General features: G+C 51.8%; 1 protein-coding gene across 2 annotated transcripts in view; it reads left to right on the top strand.

Annotated features, from left to right (window-relative positions):
- The first annotated feature begins 3,019 nt into the window (after positions 1–3,019).
- The window catches only part of Spred (Sprouty-related protein with EVH-1 domain), a 70,533-nt gene continuing 55,623 nt past the window's right edge, over positions 3,020–17,929 (top strand). The window contains exon 1 of one of the 2 annotated variants that reach the window (XM_089556812.1): positions 3,020–3,480. In XM_089556812.1, coding sequence (XP_089412938.1) covers positions 3,458–3,480 — 23 coding nt within the window. In that variant the 5' untranslated portion in view covers positions 3,020–3,457. The remainder of the gene's footprint in view (positions 3,481–17,929) is intronic. The other variant, XM_089556811.1, reaches the window with a different exon arrangement.

Here is a 17,929-nt window from a genome sequence, read left to right as displayed (position 1 = left end):
TATCCGAGCAGAAAACAGCATGCGCCGTAATTTCAAGGCATTATGAATTACGTTTAACACTCAGGACAAGGCATGAATTCTGGTCGCATAAGAGGCACTGGTTCGCAAGGAACCCACGAATAACTTTCCTCTAAACTGCTATACGTATACTGATACCACACGAGGCTGTCTGCTTCACGTATACATATACACGCTCGTCACTGAGGCTTGACGAAGCCATAAGAACGACAAGCCAAATACAGAGCGATCGTAAAACGAACGGTCTGTATCTTGTCAAGCCACTGCGCATTAAAGCGTAAAAAAGAAAGATAACAGAGTACTCGCTTCCGTCTGTGTATAGCTGGCAGAACGAGCGTTGCAGTTCAGTAAGTAACAACGATGGAAGCTGGGAAAGTAAAGGCTGAACGCTGGTCTGTAATGCACACCTTCGATCAAAGGACTTCAGGTTATTTGCTTTGTTTTCAGCCAGGTAGATGGCGCAGTTATGGCAGCCTTCGAGCTTTTCAACCTCTGCGATGGTGGCGAGGCCCTTCGTGCTCCTTTTCAACACCTTTTGGCCTTTAGGGGGCATAAATGTAATTGTATACGGCCCGTATGCAAACCGTATGGCCCGAAGACTTCTGACCAACCTTGTATACAAGCACCACATGTGTATAGGGACGGCCACAGTCCTAGGTGCGATGCAGACACTGTAAGTTAGGACTCGAGACATGCGCAAAACACACAAATACTACAGTCGGATACGAACCAAGACAAAAGCGTCTTTTCCCAACAAAGTACCCTCTTCCAGCCAATGGCGTAGGCCGGTTCTCACGAACCTGAGCGTGACAATGCAGGGAGAGGCGTGACAAAGCAGAGAGGCGACTACGCCCTTTATGTGACATTCCCTGCATTGTCACATTAGCAGGTTCATGAGGATCGGCCTTGGCTGGAAGGAGGTCTCTTGACGTTGAGAAGCCGCTTGTTTCTTGACTTGTATCCGACTGTTCAGATTAGAGGTATCAGATATGGAATGTCGACAGAAGGCGTTTTTTTGGCCTTTTTTCAGACTTCCTTCTCAGATCTTCACTTCCTACGGCAGCGAATCGCGTGAACAGTTCTGGATCTCCATTTCTGTGAAATTAGTGCAACTCATTCACGGCAAAAACTGCGCTGGAGAATCGCATCTTATTGGGGCGCACAAAGATGAGCGCGGCTAAAGTATCTGAATGTGCTTGATTATGTAAAGTGCTTCCCAGGAAACTTTAAGAAAAACGGTCATGTTCTACTCCTCGCGGACAGGATTTTCAAGCAGTGGTATCTATAGGCTATAGTCGCCGGACGTTTGCTATACCGTCGTTAACACGTAGTCGCTAATGGATTCTACTTGAAGAAGTAATTGAAAGAAAAGGCTTCCTTGGGTAACGCTGTCGAGACCAAGGGACTAAGAAACTCGGCAGATGTTGGTAGCTAGAGTTACCGGTAACAGAAATATTCTTATCGACAGAGGAGTGGTCTTGACGTCTCCACAAGGTATGACAACATGTAAGCGGAAAACGTTTCGCCACGGGCCTCACGAACGTTTCACAACACTCTCACCAGTCTTACCTGAAAGACGAAAAGCAAGAAAAGAGAAAGTATAGGAGAAATACGAAAAAGGAACGCGCATCTCGGAAAGCTGTAAGCTCTTTCTCAAGCCCGAGGAAAGGTCAGGAACCGAAACGACCTTCTAAAGTTGTGTACGTCCAGTTGGCTTGTTATCAACGCGTCGATCTCTTGGAATAACGCAACCGACTTACGTACCAGCAGTGTGTATGTTATAGGAAGGTAAATCCATCGCAATCGTGATAAAGTTAAAAAAAAAAAGAAAAGAAAAACTAAGGAAACTAAACCTCCATGTCCCCCCCCCCCCCATTTTTTTTTTCTCCTCGTATATGTTTCATCCTCAAAGAATGATCAGAAACTGTAAGCTGCTCAAACCAAGCGAATGTGATTTCTCGTGCTAGTCGTGCTGCTTCCACGGACCATACCCTAATGTGGAGAAGACATCTGGAGTCTGCTTTTGCCTGAACTGACTTAATAATGTGCTTTACGCAGCCCCTTCATAAGCGTGGCCTTAGGGTAAAAACGAGCAGAAAAAAAAAAAGTAGAAACCATTCCGGTCGAGGAGTCGCTTGAAGTCTGTACGCACGCTGAACAGTACTACGTATTTGCAACAGGAAGATATGCGCCTGCTTCAAACAGCCCGGCCGGCTTGCTCACTGCCTTTCCGCCGTAGGTTTTTCACGCCAGCGGCGATGTTCTCTCGCACGCAGAGCCTCTGAGGTGCGGAGGCTAGGCGGGTCCTACTCCTGCCTGCCCTCTGGGCGGAGATATTCTTCCTCCGACGTTATCAGCGGCGCCTCGAAGCCGAGCATCGCCGATAAGGCTGGAAAAAAACCGATCTGTGCGTCCGGGACTCACACATGTTTCGCGCATCAGTTTCTTCCCAAAATGAGCGCTCCTCATTCAGGCCGCACCTCGCACTTGCGTAAGAGAAATAAATGGGTAAAAATTAACGCCAGGAAACAAACTCCAATTCCTCGCCATCATTCCGCATCCCCTAGTGGAAGAGAGGATACCGAGCTAAGGGGACAGAAATTACGAGGAAGAGGACAGGAAAAAAACACGAGGAATAAGAAGGATGGTGGGCTGAAAAAAATAAAATAAAAGGAAATGCCTTCCGCCTGCAGCCCAACCCAAGCGTCCGCACCCTGACAGCATCCCAAAAACCTCCTCCGAATCCTCTTTCTCAACAAACAAACACAGCGGTGAGGTACGCGTCGAGACGAGGTACTGAAAATCTGTCACTCAACGTTGCTGTAAGGCACTGCGAGCGTCATTAATGCGCAGGCAGATTCGAATTACTAGTTATATTAGAGGAACGAGACGCGATTAACTTGCGCACTATTTTTCCGGGCGCGGAGGGAGTTTGGCGGTGGCGCCGCGGCGCGCTGCGGTCGGCGTCGGCCGTCCCAGAATGCAGCGCGCCTCGCTCCCCTCCCCATTCGCTCGCGCCGAGCTCAGAGGAGACGCGTTTTTCGTCGGCGGCGTCGGGGACGGAGTGTGCGGCCGCGGCGGTGTTGGCTTGGCGCTGCTTTGTGAAGGAGTGTGCGGTGTGTGGCGGCGGGCGGGCCGTGAACGCGGGCCCCCCACCCAAGTGTTGTTCGTTCCGTGCGTGTGATCACCTCTTTACGTCGCCGGAGTTTCCGAAGCGGCCGCGGAGACTAGAAAGAACAGGGAAACTATACTGAGCAACAGAAGCAGCGATCGTCCATGAGCGCCGTGCAAAGGACTCCGAAGCACGACGACGGCGGAGGTGACGGCGACGTATTGTTCTCGGGCTTGGGCAAGTCGGGGCTCTCGCCCTACACCTGAGGATTATCGCAAGACGGACGCCCGCGCGCGGCCAAAATGACACTCCATCCGAGGAGGGAACATGACCGAAGCTAGCTTCCACGAGTGAGTATCTATCGCTCGTCACTCTCTCCTTTTTTTGTTTACACCCCCCCCCCTCTTTTTTTTTTCAATTTCTCGTTACCCGCCGCTATCCTCCGACGACTACGATCGTCGGTTGGCGATGCTAAATCAAACGGAGCCCTCCGCCCTGACGACCGCGGTGCTACCACACCGCCGACGCTTTTACTTCGGTTCGCGAGCTACCCCCGGCAACTTGTGGAGTTGGTAACAGTTTCTGGTCGTAGTGTTCTCTACGGAGGAGTTCGCGCACGCTTCCAGAGTTTTTCTCGAACGGAAACGCAGACACGATCGGCTTTTTTTTTTCTCTCCGCCGAAGTGGAGGGAGCGCCGTCGCTGCTGCCTCGGTTTCGGGCCTGTTCGCGTCGTCGTCTTCGCCGTACGAGAGCGGCGTCGTCCCTTCCTTTCGGTCGTGTTCGCTCGCTCTCGCCGCCTTTCTTTCTTTCTCTCGCGTTCGCTCCTTGCGATCTTTTTTTTTTTTCTCTTCCTCTTTCTTTCCTCGCTCGGTGCTTCGTTCTCTCTGCATTTCCTCCGCCTTCAGTGCGTCCTCTTCGCAGCCGCCGATCTCCCTACGCATAGACAAGCTCATCCTGTGACCCCCCCCCCCCCCCCCCCTTTCTTCGCACAACCATTACGAGCAGCGAAGCTTGGCGACTCTCCGTCGCCGCACACACCGTCCGCCTGTTCCGTGGTCCTTCCTATCACTTGTCTCGGCGGGGACTCCATGTCGCCGAATCCCTCCTCATCGTCTCGAAGAAAACTCCGAAGCCGGGCTGGTTAGGCTTAGCTAGCTTTTTTTTTTCTCCGTTCCTTCGAAAACGATTGGATTTGTCGCCCCCCAGTCTTCGTACTCTCCCTAGCCTAACCGTTCGTTCTCGCTCTCCGCGAACTGGGGTGAGAGACGAGCAGAGACCGAAATGAGAAAATACGCGGGGTGGAAACATTTCGGAAATGGCTGTTTAGCGTTTGTTGTCGCGCCCACTTGCCGCGCGCGCGCCTCTTTCTTTTTAATTTAAGGCAGCTGAGAGTCCGTGCCTTGATCGGCTCGCGTCTGCCTTCTTTGTTTTATTATTGTTACTAACGTTTCTATTTTAAAGCGCTCGCGCATGGGCCTCCGCGATTCGCCGCTTCTCCCGGCCCGATCGAACCAATCTTGGTCGGCGCGGGAAGCTTGAAGCAAGCAGGGAGAAAGTCTGTTGCAACAAAATCACCCGGGCAACAGCGGTGGCCGGTATGAAAAGAAAAAAAAATGAAATGAAAAGTGACCGGTGATATAGAAGCGGCTTGCCTGCCTGTTTTACGTACGGTACGGTCAAGCGAACAAACACGCGTTGAGTATAATCGTGTACGACGCTTCCGTCAGCGTGTGTGTGTGTGTGTGTGTGTGTGTGTGTGTGTGTGTGTGTGTGTGTGTGTGTGTGTGTGTGTGTGTCTTGCAAACACGTAGTCTTTGTCAAAAGTAACCAGGCTCCATGGTTTGCTTCTCATTCGTATAACAGCCCTCAAGGCTTCCCTTAAGATCTCAAAGTTCTTTGAAGATCAGAACAGGGGTTCTTCTTACCATACCAGAGGTTTAGACCTTGAGGGCTGACATAATAGCTTTAATATACGACTAAGAAGGAAAACGTGCAGCCTGGTTACTTTTGACAAAGACTGTACATACGGTGCCGATGTTGTTGCTTCAGAGCGACCAATACCGGCGAGCAAGCATGATATAACCTCAACAGCAAAGTTCGTTTCAACATGTGAGACGTCCAGTCACTCACTCACTACCTGCGAGCACAGGCATCACGTCTGTTTCGCGACAAACATTTTTCTCTTCATTTTAATGTTCGCCTCTTCTTTCCCACTTTTTTTCCCCTCTCTCTCGCGTTGTATACTGTTACTGTTGGCACTTTAACACAGTTGCTGCTAACCTCTTTATTGTTCTTTTTTTTTTAGTCGGCTGCTTCCGCGGCGCCTGCGTGCATCCCTTGGTCGTTAAGCCAGAAAGGAGGGTGAAGTTGTGTTGGGGGGGGGGGGGGGGGGGGGGGATGAGGCGGAGGGATACGGAGGGGGAGTTGTAGCGCCGTACGTAGGCTTCGCATTGCCGCTCTATTCACCACAGCCTGCATGCTGGGCGCGCGCGGTCTGTTGTGCGTGCGTGCGAGAGAGAGAGAGCTGTTTCCTCTCTGGTTCCGTGGTTCGACGCGGTCCTTTTTTGTTTGTCTGTTTTTGCTTTTGCGCGGCGACTGTTTCATTCTTGTTCCCTCTCTTCACGCTTGTCTTCCTCCTCCGTCTGTTTTGGAGGCTGGGGAGGTGGGGGAGCGTGTGTGAGGGGCCGTTTCCGGTGCGCAGATGCTGACCTACACTCGCCTCGGTTCTTGGTCCGTCTTGTTGGCGCGTACGCGTGTATTCAGGCTTGGCTTTTTTGGACTTTGCCCCTTTGTGCGCAGTTTTGTACTTGGTTGTATTGATACTCGTTGTGCGGTAAGATTGCCGGGCTGTGGCGATCTCGGAAAGGTGTTTGAAGCTGCCTTTCTTCAAGGTAAAACCGAAGGGGGGGGGGGGGGTTCAGTCATAACACCTATGAACTCCCCCAATGTATGACGCCTAATTTTTGGAGGTCAGCGCATGATGACGCTCTGTCCGTTATTATTTCTCCTTCTGTCAACGAGTTAACTTCGTAGTTACCGAAACATGGCTTCGATATAGGCTTAGCTCGGAATTTAGGGCCAGTCAGGCGGATTTCGATACTTATCGTCAGTGAGAAATTTCGCAGCTGTTATGATCAGTTAGAGTTGATGGGTGAACATTGTCTAAAAAAAGAAACAGTGTGACGAGGGGAATCCATGAGTATGGATTAGAGGCGTTCGATAGCTTGTTTACGGTTGGTTGTCTTCTCTGCGTCTTAACTACGCGCACTTCGCTAGATTAACATTACGAAGAGTAGTCGTGACGAAAAATGAATGGCACCGACCAAAAAAGAAAGATGGAATGACGTTTCGGCTCCCACGCGGCAGCCTTGTGAACAAGGCTGTGAACAAGATTGTGAACAAGGCTCCCGTGCGGGAGCCGAAACGTCATTCCATCTTTCTTTTTTGGTCGGTGCCATTCATTTTTCGTCATGTCCCATCCCGACCAGACGGGCTTCCGTCAAACTCTTGACTTCGAAGAGTAGTCTACGGATCTGGACGACTGGTCTGATTTATTGGTGCTGCAACTGGTTACGCGAGACAAGCGAAAAACTGCGAAGGTTTGTTGCTGCATTTTTTAAGTTTGTACTTGTATCCACAGCTGTGTAAAGAAACTGTACCTGGCGTTTACACAGTCGAAGCAGCATCGACATCATCTACGCCCACAGCGGGATCTTAGCCCAGCCCACCTGCTAAGCTTCTCTTGGAATGCATTCCATTACCCTAATCGTTTTTTTTTTTGGTCTCCGCGATACGTACCATACGCATGCTCATTTTGTTTTCTTGATTACAACTGGTACATGATTACTCCGCGTTTCTTCCCTAATGCACTCAGTGGTTTTGCTGTCTCTCAGCGTTTCCTGTGTCGTCTTTCTTCCAATCCTCTTTACTAATGGCAAAAGAGTACAACTCAGGCTTTCGGTGGGGTAGGAGACGTGGAATGTTCATAGTGTTTGATTACGTGGAGTGGCTGAACGCATTTCTTCACTTTCTGTGCATTCGAGCCTACGTAGTGTAGTTTTCGGGGGTTCTTCGGTGTAACGCGAATTCGTTGTTGTCGTGGTTTCCTGTTGATAGCTTTTGCGCCGCTGCTATGTGCGATCTCTTGATCAAGACCGGGAAACAAGCCTAGTCAAAGGTTTATTTAGGCCGACAGCAACGCTTTTATATTCGCACGTGATGTGTTTGTATTCAAAGCGGTAGTAGATGCTCAGCAGACCGTGGAAGTCGGAAAAAAGGAAAGCAGTTCCTTTCATACAGTGGATGGATGGATGGAAAACTTTATTAAGCAAGTGAGTTTGGACCGTACAAGGTCTCAGGGCCACCGCACAGCCCTCACATTACGCGCATGTGTCCAGGCCACGTAGGGCCATGGCACTGGCACCCCGGTTCACACAGCGAAGTTGCGCGTCCGGGTCCTGCGACGCAAGGAGGGCCTCCCATTCCTCCCATGTACCGATGGCGGGCTGTCCCTGCGGGGGAGGATCGGCAGGGCAGCCGAAGAGGATGTGGTCTAGGGTGGCGTGCGGTTCTCCGCAGAGAGTGCACTCTGGGGAAACATGGCGGAAGTGGGATAGAAGCTTGTTTCGATCTTCATAATGATGTTCTGAGTACGATAAGCCTGCGCGTATCCGAAAGCATTGTGGATACTCACGGTGGCACTGAGAGTCGAACCTCGGACCTACCAAGTACGAGGCGGATTCTCAACCCAAGTTGGCTACCGCAGCGGTTTTCTGTTCTTGTAAAACCTGATCATCGGTTTTTTTTTCCTCAATAATGTCACTTGTTGGGTCACATGTGTTAGCTAGAGACCGAGCTCTGTATGTTTGTTCGTTTTTTTATTCCTTCACTTTCTCCGCGTCATTTTTGGACAAACACTTCACACGAATGCCGTGAAGCTGTGCGCCAAGAACGATAGCCGCGTGTGGCTGTATTGTTGTTCTCCTAGGAATAATAATAACGCCATGCGGTGAATGATCCGCCTCGCATTCAGGAGTTGCTGGGTTCGATCGCAAATGCAGCCTGTACCCACCGCTTTTATAATGGGTGCAAGATCTCCCCCGGTCCGGCGCTCGCTTTTATGCGGTGATATGCTTGCGAGACCGTTCATGGACTAAACCTCTGCCTTGCAGTGTTATCCAAGTCAATCGTAAACGGGCCGCTCTCAACAACTCGACTCAACCCCGGACCAGGACGAATTTTTCTTTAACTACGAAGTTTCTGAGAAAGCTGTATAGCTTTCCTTTGTAGCCGTATGGCTGCGCTCGGGTGGATGTCAATGAGTAATTACTCCTTATTACAAATCTATTCCACCTTGGGGGATTCCCCTAAACATTTGGTCAACTCGACTTGTACAGATCACATGCCCGAGGTGGTGTGCACGGCTTGGTTAAGACGTCATCTGGGTATACAAGAGAAGGCCTACGGTGAAGTCCTCTTTGTACTTTTCTCCTAAAGGGATTTTCCTTTTAAGCTTCGTTTTTTTTTTGTCATCTTCTTCCGCTTGAGAGGATACACCGTTCCACTTCCGGCCGCCGCGGAGCCAAGGTGAAATTCAAACCTGTCGACTCCGCCAGTGAGGCTCTGGCTTCGCTCAGACATGGCGGGTCTCTCTTCAGCCCCCCCTATTCCATCCATCTAGCCCTCATCCCTCCCTTCCCCACGCGGTCGCCGTCAGTCTCCTCCGTTCCAAGGTCGCGGAGGAGGAGACCTCGGAAGAGAAGGCGGCTATGGGAAATGCATACACCAGCGGCCCGCCAGAGAGCAGGAAGCCGTCACAGAAATCACGCTCGCCCTGCCCCTCCGCCTCCGAAGCTAGACGAGAGCGATCCAGCCAGCCGGGCATCCGCCGAAGTCGTCGTCTAGCACGAGGTTTCCCGGGGTGTGGTGGTGGCGGCGTGATCGCAAAACACCGGGAGTCGTCGTGTCGTCCCGTGCCGGCCCCTGTTTACCGAGCGCGATAAGCGGATGGAGAGAGGTTGGGCGGAGGAGGAGGGCAATCGCCGTGTGTGCGTCTCTTCGCGTTCCTTCGAGGAGAGCCGACTGCATCGGTGGCATGCGTTGTAGTGGTTTGCGCATCCGGTTCGTTTGGTGGAGGTGCGGGGATCTGTTGCCAGTATATCTTTACCCGGTACCCAACGGCTTTCCCGATGGTTACAAGCTTGACACCCTCGCCTGGTGCTAGGATTTTCCGGGACGAAATGCTTTAAGGTGAGGGGTGGGGGGGGGGGGGGGGGGGGTAAACATGCTCTAGTTGGATACAACTCAAGCACATAGTGGATTTTCTTCCCCGTCAAAAGGCCCCCTTTTCAGCCAATGGCCTGGGCCGATTCTTATGAACCTGCTAGCGGAGATATTCACCTCCCTGCATTGTCACGCCAGCAGGCTCATAAGAATAGGCCGGCGCCATTGGTTGGAAGGGGGGTCCGTGACAAGGGGGGGGGGGGGGGGGACTGTGACGAAAGCAACGACGAGGCGTCGGTCTGCAAGGGTCGGGGCGGTCGTGGAGCGCGTTTGCTCGAGCAAGTGACATCAACGGCGCGTTTAAACCTGTCACGATCGGCGTGACGTCACCCCTACGAGCTACGTCATCGGAAGCAAGCGACCAATGGCACCAATCTCCCTTCAGCAGGCTTCTTTTTTTTTTTTTTGCTACTAGCGTTCTTGCTATCGTCAAAAATGATCCCCATTGGTTTTCTGTGGCAGTCGTAACTACTCGGTGCCAGCGATTCACAAACTTTTAAAAGGAAGATTTGGCTGCGGATCGGAAGAATGGACGTCACTGCTCCTCGCGCATGCGCAGTATGTCCTTTCCTCGGCTCCGCAAAATGGCTCGGCGACTCACGTAGTGTTGCTTTCGCAACAAAAGCAAAGAGAACGAGGTATATTTCCAAGACCTACTGAACTACAGACCTGCACATACGGCGGGGTCCTATGGAGCAGAGTGCGCCAACATTCGTTAGCTTTTTGGCCGTTGAGGGCGCTCGGTTTACCTGTTCGTCTGCTATGATCATCATCATCGTTTGCAATTTTGTGCACGCTATTTAATACATTTGTTTTGTCTTTCTCTGCTATCTTAACACCAGCATTGAAAATAGCTATAATAACGACCTTTTTTTGCTCTCGAAGAGTATAAAAAACGTTTTCCTTTCTGTCCCCTTTCTTTTCGTCAGCACTACCGTGCCTAGCATAGATAAATGGATGATAATGATTACGTGGACGAACGACAAAACTGCCCTCTTTGAAACAAAATGATGGAGGAGGCCATTTTCTCAACAGGTATATATTAGCGCCACGCCGCACGTATTGTTTCTGTCCTAGCGGCAAAAGGCATGAACTAGAACATGCGCGCTGGAGAAGGGCCATTTGTGCAGGTCTGTAGTTCAGTAGGTCTTGTATATTTCACATGAGTCACCGCTCACTATGTAAGGCGATAGCCTTTCCACGTCACGATGACGTAGCCGAGCGCGGAACTTCCTGAGATTGTCCCATTCCGATGTAGAAGGACAAAGCCCTGGTTGGCGTTTCTCAAAGCGGCGGCAGGAGCTGATTAGTTTCGCTCCTACAGGGAAGTCGGAGGTGGTGTGAGCGCCGATAATGGCTCCTGCAAGGATCTGCATCCTGTGTATGCACATTCCGCGCTCTTACAGCCTTATCTCAGCTTCAGCGGACAACAGCACCAGCCCGAACTGACTGGCTGGGTCAGCTGTTCGCATACTCGGAAATCCTGAACAAGCGAATTTTTCAACGGGAAAGAGTTTATGGATTTATTTTCTTTCGCACATCGTAAGGTTTCGCTGTAACGATCAATGTATGCTCAGATCTCCCTTCAGCAGGCTTGCTTTCTTTTTCTTTTTTTTTTGCAACTAACGTTGTTGCCATCGTCAAAAACGGTCCCCATTAATTTTCTGCGACAGTCTTTAACTACTCAGTGCCAGCGATTCACAAACTTTTAAAAGGAAGATTTCGCTACGGATCGGAAGAATGGACCATTAGCTTAAATATTTCCGTAACAGTACCTTACAATGTTCCGCAGCTACCTCACAATTAAAACTGATGTCCAAAAATCCTGCACTTCAGTATAGCGCAAGACCGTGGATGAATCGTAATTCAGCATTTCTCTCTCCATTGCTGCAGTGCGATAGCTCCGTCTGTCCTTTCGGTCTTTGTGAGGTCACGCTTACGGTTACTGCTTCCAGGCGGGGCCGCGTCAGCTAGAATGAAGATGTTATGGCACTACTAACGCGATGTAGTCGCGGGAGACGTGTTTTGCAATGTTTAATTTTGTATTCATCTCATTCGATCCTCTGTCTGCCATTGGTCGATTGCTTCCGGTGACATAGCTCGTAGGGGATGACGTCACGCCGATCGTGACGGGTTTAAACGCGCCGTTGATGCCACTTGCTCGAGCAAACGCGCTCCACGACCGCCCCGACCCTTGCAGACCCGCGCCTCGTTGTTGCTTTCGTCACGATTGACGTCACGATCAAACGAAGTGAATATGAAGTTGAATGTTGCGAAATATGGCCCCAGAATACGCCTTCGTTACGCCGAGGGGTGGTCACGCCCTGTGCTGACCGAAACTGAAGATGCGCCCTCAAGGAAAAAGCGCAGGCGGCGTGGCGTAGCCGAAGAGCGGAAGGAGCCGGTGGCGTCCCGTTCTTTGATTCTGTCGTCGTCATCGCTACACCGTCCCGAACCGCCCCATTACAAACATCTTTGTCGTGCGACAGAACCTACGACACGAGGCTCTGTCGCACGACAAGAACCCTTGTCGCACGACACAGAGATGTGTCGCGCGATAGAAATACGAGGCTCTGTCGCACGACAGAAATACGACAGAAAATTCTGTTCATGATGAAAATTTGTGGGCGCGAACAAACAAAAGACAGAGAAGAAACCACAGGACAAGCGCCTTGTTTCTCTGATCTCTTGTTTCGTGTGGTTTCTTCGCTGTCTTTTGTTTGTTCGCGCCCACAAATTTTCATCATGAGCAACCTACACCTAGCCCAGCTTTCCATTCTGCAGAAAATTCTGTCGCGCATTTCGATTGGGGCGCCCGCTTTCTTTTTTGTTGTTGTATATCCCGCAGCTTGAACACAGTGTGCGACGAGCGAGCGGTCGGACAAAACACCCCTCCGCCGACACTTTGAGAAAGCATGGCGCCTCGCCACACCTTGGGTCCTTTAGAATAGGGCTCAGTCGGCGGGCGCAGACTCCAGCTGTGCTGTTCGGTGGTGGGTGCATCGCTCACCTTCCCTTCCGTTCTCTCTGGGGCACCCCTCCTCCGCCCTCTCTCTCTCTCTTGCTTTCTCTCCCTGTTCCTTCGCGCCAACGGCGTGAGTCACCCGACTCGTGTGGGATGGGACTTGTCGCGACGCCGCCACCGAAAGGCCTGCCTGCGCGCCGGCGCTGAAACGGCTCAATGGTTTCGCGTCACTCCGTTGGCGGCGGTGGTGAGGGAGAGGAGAGAAGTGTTTATTTAGAAGGAGGGGGAGAGGGTAGAAGAGGGGTTGACCGCGACACCGCTGCACCGGGAGAGCTGCGCGTCGTAGACGGGACGCAAAGGCGAAGAAAACGTACGACTGCGAACGCATCCTGCCTGCCTGCTACGCGTAACGCACGAGACGGGGTCCGAGGTCACTTCGCGAACAGGCGCGATGCGAGCTCGTCGAAGGAGCCGAGGAAACAAAAAGCTGTGCATCGTAGCTGTCAGTCGAAATATTGATCAATGGGGCTCCCCGCTGTGTACTTGCACTATGTTCAGCACCGTATACTTGACATGCGCAGAACTGGTAACCGGCGCTCTGTCAAAAGTTTCAGGAAAAGTAGATACTGAGAGGAGGGAAGCGTAACCGGCTGAGACCAAGGGAAGGAATACGATCGAGGCTCTAGAGCTTTTGAAACACTGTAGAATGTTTCTAGAAAAGTGTGGTCGAAGTTTTACGGAGCCACCTTGTCCGGACGTTGTTTGCAGCGGCCAGAAACGACGTTGTGGTTGCACTTAAGGGGTGCGCATAAAGTTACGTCACAGCCTGTCCTATCTTTTTTTTCCTCCGTCCTTGGTTGGACGTCTTTGGGGGAGGGGGTCTTGATGGACTGCGCTCAGCTGATGGTGGTTGTTGTGGCGATGATGATCACAGCGGCGGTCGCGGTTCCTCCAGGTACTCTCATCCGTAATGGCTGTCTACAGTCGGAAAGCCGCCGCTGTGACAGGCTCGTTCTGTAAAGATGCTGCGACTTGATCCACCAGGACCGCGCTTTTTACAAGGCCGCCGCCCGCTGCTCCAATGTGGGACTTTAGTGTGAAGCCACTGAAGGGTTACTACGTTGGCAGGCACACGTGGTGTGGAATAACGTAACGTAACGTGGTCAGTGCTTGAACTCCCAACAACACAAGGGGCTGAGAGCACAGGAGGCTAGGGACTGGAGGCAAACTCCAAACCAACACCCTTCATTGAATGCTGCAAACACGAATGACCGTGGTGTGACGAGAGACTCACAGCGTACCAGGTCACGTGGGGCTGCAGGGGATAAAGACCGGACAGCCTACAAGCACACTACACGAAGGAGCAGTGGGGGGCTGCTGTGTCCAGCTCTGACCTGACGATCCAGCGTAATCCGGTGTCCCAAGCAAGAGAAACAGCCATGGCCGTTGGTGTCCTGAAATAAGGACACCCCACTTAGCAGATTTCGTCTCTATTTTGATTTAACAATAGATGTTTCTGGTCTAACGCAGCCCTATCCCCGTAGTGTGGACGTCTAGCCTCATAATCGGTGGGATGAATTTTGCTTTGTTGATAGGCAAGTAAGGGAACTGGAACTGGCGCCTGCGTGTCGCCTTCTCTTCGCTGAGCTTATTATGAGCACGTGGACCACTGAAGGAAACCGCTGGAACTAAATGTGTTTATTAGCCAGATTTTTTTTTTCGGGCTTGTGGTCGACCTTTGTGTGGTTTGGCGTGACAAAGAGTTAAATAAGCTGGAAAGAGACCCAGGGAAGTAAGACAAAATTCCTCTCTTTTTTTGTGGGGGGGAGGGGGCACTAAGGACGATGACTAGGGAGGCAAGAGCCTGGCATCTGATTTTCATTGCCGCGCTTTCCGCCAGTATTGAAGTCAGTGGGGCACAGCAAAATTCAACTCGACAGGGCGGAAACTGAACACCGAATTACAGGAAGCGTGACTCTGCAGGGATCGCGCAGAGAATGCCGTGAAAAAAAAAAAAAGCTCGCAAGAACAAATTAACCCCGTGTGCACGCCAGAGAACGACGACGCATCTGATTTACGGCATGTCAGCGAGCTGCGCATTTTTACGGCGCGACGGATACGAGGGGACACTACAGGAGCGATCATTCCGCAGAGGATGCGAACGGCGCAGCAGGCAGAGAGTGGGAGAGTGACATGGTATGGTAGTGAGTGGTGGCCTGTAGTGGTTTGAGCATCCGGTCCGTACGAGGGGGGTTCGGGGTTCGACCCCCACACCTACGCAGGGTGTACCCACCGGCTATGCTGAAGGGTGCAAGCATTTCCGTGGCTCCGGGGTGAAATGCTTGGGGTGGGGGGGAATGTATCCTTTAGCCCTCCTCTGGCAAACCGAAGACTGTTAGGCATGGTTCTGCGTGGCCATGCTCCCCTCGCGCCGTTAAGATCAAATAATTATAATAATCCATGATATGGTACCGTACTGTATGGTATGGTATGGCACGCTCTAAACGCAAAGGACCTAAAAATGGAGTAAACTGTCCTCTAGTGAACACCCTTTTATGAAAAGATGTGCGCTAGAGGAGTACTTACTTCCTTTTTACACCCATATAGGTGTATTCGTGTTTAGAGTGCATGGTATGGTATAGGGGGCTTAGTTTTTCGGAGCTGGACGGACGTGCGCTGTGGAGGGCTTTGGACCTCCTGGGGTTCTGCCAACCTCTGTGGTCCACTTCATTGCTTGTTGCTGTGGACGGGAAGGGAATACGGAGTAGAGATGAAGGCGGTACGCAAAAAAGGCTGCGCCGCTTTAGTGTTACGGTCTTGCCGCATCTGGAGTGCAGGACGAGCCCGTGCCCGCAAGGACGCGATGGCAAGAGTGTATACGGTGTGCCCGCTACCATGGCCGTCACTTTCTCTTTAAAACTCGGTGTACTGACTCCGCGCGCTCGCTAGGAGCATGCTCGCTGAGTCGCTACCGCTGCGCAATGTGTCGTTGCCTGCGCAACCCATGAATGAGGGCAGGGAGGGGGGGGGGGGGGGTTCCGCGCCGTGGCTGTTTCCTTCTTTCTCTGGCCGCGGGATAAGCCCCGGTGGACGGCGGCCAAGAGCGGCGGGAAATGACGTAACCTTCTCAGAAGTGAGGACTGAGACGTCCTTTGTCACTCCCGCCTCCGCGAACGACCTCAGCTGAGCAGCAGACGCGGAGCGCGAGTTTTTAGGAACGGAGCAGCCGAGACGCCCTTTTTGAATGCTCCGCGAAGGTAGTACGGATGTGTACTGTCCATATGAGTCCATATACGAGTACGTCCTTGGATGAGGTTGCTTAGTGGGCTCTGATAGGTGCTGGTGAAAATTTATGCCGTCCGCCCGAACAGTCTTGATTAGGTTATCGGGGGGGTCAGACCTGTGAGATGGCCTTCATGGTACTCTGTGACCACTATGGCTCGTGCCGCTACCCAAAGTTGTCTCTCCGGGACGGAACTGAACAGCGTGACCTCTTTGTGTTCGGCGTTGTTCCAGAGCAGCAATTCCTCCGGACGTTTCAATTACGTCATCTAAAAAAATTGACCGCTCAGAATGACACAATACGGAGGTTAGCAGATTGTCACGCCACCTGCGGTCGTTCATTTGAAATGATCGGCGCTGTCTAAAACACGAATGTATAGGAGAAACAAAAGTTTCAGCGCGGTACAGAAAGCCGGCTGGCATTTTCCTTTTTAGTTCTCTTTCCCTGCCCATTCTACTCTTTGTCCTGCTCAGAGCAGGCAGGGAGACTGTTCTCTTTACTTTTTTTTTTCTTTTCTAACCCTCTGTAACGTATAATCTGCTCACAGGGGCGCGCCACCGTCCGCCAACCTCCGCGAAGTGCCCGCGAGGGTAGCAGCCGGGCTTCGAAGCAGAGTATCGAAGCTTGTGCCACGGCCGCTCGATCTCTCCTCCCTGCCGTGCTTGTGCCATCAACGAGGTCTGGGCAAAGGCGGTAGTTTCAGGTTGCAGCTCACTACGGCCGGATAAGGCCGATTCACACGACGGTCCGTTCGCCGCGCGCGGTCCGTGCATCACGTGTTCATGCGTCACCACATTGAGAGGAGCTCTGGCAACTGGGCTAGCAAGATGGCCCCAGACCATTGAGGAATTGGACAAAGGGCCTAACCCGTTGCGCAGGACTCCCTCTGCAGTTCATTCAATCGCACAGTCATGGGTCGGGATGGAAAACCCAGTTCGACCAGCGTTGCCAAACGCTTTAAAATAACCTGGCAACTGTGGTACACCCAGTGCATCGTCTGCTCCTTTGGTCCGTCATCGGATCGCAGACGAGTTTTTTTGTGACGTATGAACACGTGATCCGCGAGCCGCGGGCGAACGGACCGTCGTGTGAATCGGCCTTATATAACGTATGAAATGCAGTTATGTGAATGAAAAAAAAAAACAAAGCATCGTCCGCTGGGTTATAAAACCAAACAATACCACCCCCGCTCACAACACGGCTCTTCTTCCGGCTTCGACGAAAACGCGAGGGGGAACGTTCAAGCCAAACGACACCATCCACTTCCAAAGAGAATCGTCCTCGGGCTCATGCGTGGTGGCAAGACGGGGGCGTGCGCTGGCCTGGCTGCTCTTTTTTTTTCTCCTCCGAAGTCCGATCTCTACGCGTCTCGTACGCCGCCACCTCCCCCCCCCCCCCCTACACACACACACACACACACACACACACACTTTTTCCTTCTCCGAAGTCCGATCTCTACTCGTCTCCCTCAGTGGAAGAAACGTTCCTCGGAAACTTTCCTTTGCACTTTCGAAAGCTAGAGAGAGAGAGAGAAAAAAAAGAGAAATACGCGCAGGTCACAACGGCCATTCAGTACGAGGAAGACACGTTGGAGGAAGTTGGGACTGTGAACGGAGAAGGAAGGTGGAAGGGAAGGGGGGGGGGGGGGGGGGGCATACTACTTCATTCTTGAGCGAAGTGCGCTACGCTGTACAGCTTTTTCTTTATTATTTTTTTTTTCGCGGCTGAACGAACCCGAGACGAATTAAGACTTGAGGAAAAACTGCTGCGGCTAGCTGGCCAAGTTCTTCCGCAATTCTCGCGCACTGTCCTCGCCGTCTCCGCCCCCCTCCCCTTTTTTTTCTGTTATTTTGTTTCGGTGTGTTTTTTTTTTCGTCATTTTTTTTTCTCGGCTTTTCTGCCTCGTACCAGCGGTGACCTCGCCGGTGCCCCGACCCGCGTGCAACTTGTCCGTAGGCTAGCTGCATCGTAAGCAGTAGACAACGTGGGATTCAGCGACTAACAGGCACAGATATACAGCCCCTGTGTCTTGAAGGGTGGCATATATAACGATTTACTACCGCGTCCGAACGACGAAGAGGCTAATTTCGCTGTAGACTGAGCTTATTTAACAGGCTGTAGAAAGGGACCTGAAAGCTTGACTCATATCGCCGCCTCCACAGGATGTTTGCTCTTTCGCAAATAAGCTTTGACAGTGTTGAGTGCATTCGCTTGTTGTTTTTTTTCTTTCTAGTGATGGATCTCTCAGGTTAGACCGCACCCCTCCAG

This window comes from Amblyomma mixtum, chromosome 8, assembly GCF_055824585.1.
Source record: "Amblyomma mixtum isolate Tamu chromosome 8, ASM5582458v1, whole genome shotgun sequence".
NCBI lineage: Eukaryota > Metazoa > Arthropoda > Arachnida > Ixodida > Ixodidae > Amblyomma > Amblyomma mixtum.
The sequence above is the reverse complement of the archived record's forward strand: the minus strand, read 5'-3'. Positions and strand labels throughout refer to the sequence as shown.